Raw genomic sequence first — 5,268 nt, forward strand, 5'->3', positions numbered from 1 at the left:
TGTAGTGTAGCCCAGGGCTGAGGTGATATGATGAGGAAAACTCCATTTTTAAATCATAAGACCTGTATTCCAGCTCCAGCTCTTTCTTTTATTGAGTAATCCCAAGGGAAAAGAAGAAATTCCCTGCAGAAGGAAGGGTAGAGGACTGAGGAACAACCACATCCCAAAGCCACGAGCATTGGCTTTTTTATTTCTTGGGGAAACCTCACAACTAAGTATTATTATCTCAGTTTAGCAAATTAGAGAATTAAGGCTTTGGGAGGTGATGAGCTTGCCAAGGTCTCTGAGCCTCCATCTCCTTGCCCAAGAATGAAGAAAATAGTACAGGCAGTCCCCAAGTTACAACCCCCTGACTTCATGTACAACTCGCACTTACACACAGACGCTTACCAGGTAATAGGTGAATGTAGCTGTTCCAACTTACATACTAATTCGACTTGAGAACAAATATACAGAATCTATCTTGTTTATAACCCAGGGACTGCCTGTATCTATACAATCTATCTTGTTTGTAACGCGGGGACTGCCAGTATCTATATCTATCTCAACCTTCCTAATGCCACGAGCCTTTAATACAGTTTCTGTGGGTCATACCCCACAGGTTGAGAACCACTGATCTATATAGTGTGGCTCTCGTAAAGTTGACTATGTAAATGGAAGTGCTTTGTCACATAGAAAGTAATAGACTGTTAACTTACTTGTTTTATCCCAACTGATTCCAAGCTCCTTTAGGGCAGGAACATCTTATTCTCTTCAAGCCCCAGCATCTAGCATAATATCAGGTATAGAGTAGAAACCCACGACAGATTTTTCAGTGAATCAGTCTTTAAATCCCACAGCACTCTCACACAGTAAGCATGATAGACACTATAAATATTTGTTGAATTTAATTGGACTAGCAGGATAACCCAGCTAAGAAGTATGTACGGAGCTCCCTTCACTCTGCAGTTCAACTACCATTGCATTGAAATATCTGTAAAACAAAGCATGTTTTAAGTTCTAATAATGTCTCACCTTTTAGAACAATAATTAACTCAAGAAAATTCTAATGTTCAAAAAGACCCAGAGTAACTCATTTTCTCTCGAATAATTTGAAAAGTCTCTTGTTTATGTTGTGGTAAGATTTGACCAGCAGATATAACTGTATATATGTATAGTGTTTATAATGTTTTTCATCTAATGGTTAAATAGCTTTAATTAATGAAACAACTTGCAAGCACCTTGAACTAATTACCTTTTTGCCACTCAGTGAATATGCCACAGATGGCAGAGGCAGAGGAGCTTTTTAAGCATAGCCATAGTCACTTTACTTGCTTTTCTGCGTATCACTTATATTTCCCTTGCTGTAAGAAATGCTTAATTTTATATATGATTGATTCCCCACCGAAAGTTTTATACTGTGAGTCAAAACACCTTTTGAGGTTTTAACTTTTTGAGTATAACCAAAATTACATAAATACAGTTAATGTATTTGTTCAAAAAAAAAAATTTTTTTTGTGACAGTCTCACTATGTTGCCCTGGGTAGAGTGCTGTAGTGTCCCAGCTCACAGCAACCTCAAACTCTTGGGCTTAAGCAATTCTTTTGCCTCAGCCTCCCAAGTAGCTGGGACAACTGGTGCCTACCACAACTCCCGGCTATTTTTGTTGCTGCTGCTGTTGTTGTTGTTGTTGTCATTGTTGTTTGGCAGGCCCGGGCCAGGTTCGAACCCGCCAGCCCCAGTGTATGTGGCCAGTGCCCTAGCGGCATATCTGCAGGCACTGAGCCAATTTGTTCAAATTTGGAACAAATATTCACTCATCATTCAGGTTATATACTGATACATTGGTGTTTGGGTTTTCAGACATTTCTATGACAACCCTATCCAGTTTGTTGGAAGATCTGCTTTTCAACATTTACCTGAACTGAGAACACTGTAAGTTTCTACTCCTCTTAAAGATCACTTTTCCCCTACAAGGTTGCCATGAAAAATCACATGAATGTTATGGATTGAAGTGCCTTGAAAATAGCAATAATAATTACTCCCATCTCCAGTCTTCTCCCAGTAATACTTCTACTCTCTTTCTTGTAGGACTCTGAATGGTGCTTCACAAATAACCGAATTTCCTGATCTAACTGGAACTGCAAACCTGGAGAGCCTGTAAGTGCTTGAGTGGACTCGTGACTTCCCCAGAACGTACCCCTCCCTGAGAGCCTGACAGACTTCACATAAGGGAATCAAAACATGTCACTGTGAGATGCCTGAATGAAAGGACCATCTGGTTTGTGTTTTAACAGGACCTTGACTGGGGCACAGATCTCGTCTCTTCCTCAAACCGCCTGCGATCAGCTACCTAATCTCCAAGTGCTGTGAGTATCTGTGCGGCAGTATGTGTAATGGGGGGCGGGGGAGGGGAATGGCAGGCATTATTTCAGTAACCCTTTATGAGGGGAGAAAGCGTTCTTCCTGGTGGTCTTCAGGAGGTCAGGTCTCTGCTGTCTTTGGTTCATGCTGTCTGCCATGACCCTGGCAGTCAAGGCCTTTGTTTCCAAGTCCAAAACAGTCTCCCATCAGAATTCCAGTTGGTTACATTTTATTTCTGAAAAGATATGAACAAGTGGTCCAGGTGCTGTGGTTCGGGCCTGTTACCCCAGCACTGCAGGAGACTGAGACATGAGGATCACTTGAGCTCAGGAGTTCGAGACCAGCCTGAGCAAGAACAAGACTCTATCTTTACTAAAAATAGAAAAATTAGCTGGGCATAGTAATGGGCACCTGTAGTTCCAGCTACTCGGGAAGCTAAGGAAGGAGAAGTGCTTGAACCCAAGAGTTTGAGGTTGCTGTGACCTGTGACACCATGGCACACCAGCCCAGGCGACAGAGTAAGACTATATCTCAACAACAACAACAAAAAAGATCTGAGCAAGCCAAAATAACTTCATTTCCCCCTCTAAAGGCTTTGCAGAGAACAAAATAACCTAATGGATCAACCTCCCAATGTGGCCATCAAAACCAAAAATGGAATAGCAGCCTCACTTTACAAACCTTGATAAAGGTTACCAAACACAGTTTCTATACTGTGGTGCCGTGTTCTCATGTATCATCTAATGGTTAAATTGCTGCATGTGTTATTCCTACTGACTCGAAACTTCTTTCCCCCGCCTTTCTTGTGTTTTATGAAAAGTAGCTCATGGGGATCAGAAGAGCCTTGCTCTGACCTTCCCTTTGCAGCCTCCTCCCTCATCTCCACTTGGCCTTCTTACTGTCTTCCCAAGCGCTGCTGGGACTTCGTGAAACTCCCGTTAGTCCCTGGCTGTGGCTGGGCACTGACATGAAAGGCCCCTGAGGGCAGTTGCACGCCTGTGGTCACAGATGCTGCTAAGCAGCGCCATGAATGTTAAACAGATGGATGGGAATGTCTGCTGCAGGGACTCTGCCCCCCGTCCCCAGCCTGCCGTGTCACCTCACATTCCCCTTGCTCAGTGACATGGGGCAAAGTAACACCAGAAGGTAGCCTTGGGGTCACTTGTCCACACCCAAGGTGTGGGGAGTATAGAACAAACCTCTTCTTGACCCTACCCCGGCCCCTGAAGTGTCCATACAGATGAAAAAACCTAGGATTATAGGAGTTAAGTACATTTGCTGAAGTCACACTGCAATAAAGTAGCTGAGTTACAATTCCAATGCATTCAGGTTGATTGACTAACTGGGAGAAACTGCATACCCCAGGTGGCAGAAATTTGGAAAGCCATCCGAGAATTCTACCTACCACACCCAAAATGGGTAGAGACAGTGATCCCCATTTTTGAGGCAGGTGGCTCAGTGACATGATCAGAGCGTCACATACTGTTACTAATAGATGCAGAGCCAGTGTCTAGACGGCACCTGTCTCCACTGGGTCACACAGCGAATGGCAGACCACTCTGGGCCAGAACCACCCGAAGTGGAGGCCCACTGGCAAAACAGTTAAGAGCAAAGCCTGTGCAGCCTGCTTCTCCAGTTCAAGTTCAGTCTCTCTTTACCTGCACAGTATGTTGAGCATTATTACTCCTCTGGGGCTCAGTTTCCCAGTGTGTGAAATGGAGGCACAGCCACTTCCTTCAGAAGATCACAGGAGATTCAGTGACTTCACAACCCCACAGCACACCTGAGACAGACACTTCAGAAATGTCAGCTCTTGTCATCTCTCTCACTTCCTTTGTACCATTGTTCCTTCCTCAAATTGGAACTTGAAATGGCAGAACACATGCATTTTAATGGCAGTACCTTGCCATTTCCAGAGCATTTAACCTATAGTATTCTTTCATTACTCTTGACAACACCACAAGGTCACCGAAGCCGGTGTCTTCTCATATAAGAAAGCGGAGGAAGACATTGGTGCTGGGGCCGGTGTGTCAACCAAGTAACATGAGTGGAAGTCGGAACTAGAGCCCAGCGCCCGACCCCTGCGGCAGGGTGCTATGTGCTCTTGTGGAAGGTCACAGAGATTTCCTCCTTTGACTGAACTGTTCAGTGAGCCTGTGTCACACGAGGAAGCTTCACTGAACGTGAGTGGTGTTGCTTCACCCACAGGGAATTACCTGGCCCCACTGTGCAGGCTGTGCGTGGTTTCCCCACTGACTAGCTGTGGTCGTAGGCAAGTCATCCCATTGCAGGTGTACAATCACAGCATTTTCTGCACGAGGCGGCCAGAGATTACAAGACAATTTGAGTGAAGCCTTTATGTAAGAAGTGCTGGTCAGGGCTAACCATGTAAGTCAGTAGGTAGACCAAGGTTTTATACACACTCTACTAAAAGGTAGATGTGTAAGGAGTCCCACTTTTGCAGTCTGCAGAGATGAGTGCACCAAATTATTGTCAACTTTGATAATATAATGTGCGTGTATTATGTGTATAAATGTAATACACGTTTATATCCATAATAAAATATTCATTTTATTACACTCACTAATTTTCAAAAACTACCATATTATTCATCATATGTATTTGTGCATAGGTGCAGGGTTTAGGGGACTTAGGGGGATAATGTATCTTTCAAACCTCTAGTTTAAACCACAAATGTGTGTTCGCAAGCAGTTTCCTTTGAGCTGTTTATGTGGAGTAAATGACTCTATTCCTATATAAATCCCATTCATTTATTCAATAAGTGTAGACTATAGTAATCAATTAGAAGAACAGAGTAATTTAAAACATCTTAGAAAACAGTGTGATTTTTCAGTTCCATAGTGGTCATCTGGTTTTAAGAATTAGAATCAGGGACTTGGTGCCTGTGGCTCAAGTGGCTAAGGC

General features: G+C 43.5%; 1 protein-coding gene across 2 annotated transcripts in view; it reads left to right on the top strand.

Annotated features, from left to right (window-relative positions):
• Nucleotides 1-5,268, top strand: part of LGR5 (leucine rich repeat containing G protein-coupled receptor 5) — a 152,421-nt gene that overhangs the window by 131,992 nt on the left and 15,161 nt on the right. For both annotated transcript variants that reach the window (XM_003798939.3, XM_023518638.1), the window contains exons 9-11: nucleotides 1,843-1,914; nucleotides 2,071-2,139; nucleotides 2,277-2,348. In XM_003798939.3, the coding sequence (XP_003798987.1) occupies nucleotides 1,843-1,914; nucleotides 2,071-2,139; nucleotides 2,277-2,348 (213 nt within the window). The remainder of the gene's footprint in view (nucleotides 1-1,842; nucleotides 1,915-2,070; nucleotides 2,140-2,276; nucleotides 2,349-5,268) is intronic.

Source organism: Otolemur garnettii, unplaced genomic scaffold, assembly GCF_000181295.1.
Source record: "Otolemur garnettii isolate 467f Iridium unplaced genomic scaffold, OtoGar3 scaffold00143, whole genome shotgun sequence".
NCBI classification, from domain to species: Eukaryota; Metazoa; Chordata; class Mammalia; order Primates; family Galagidae; genus Otolemur; species Otolemur garnettii.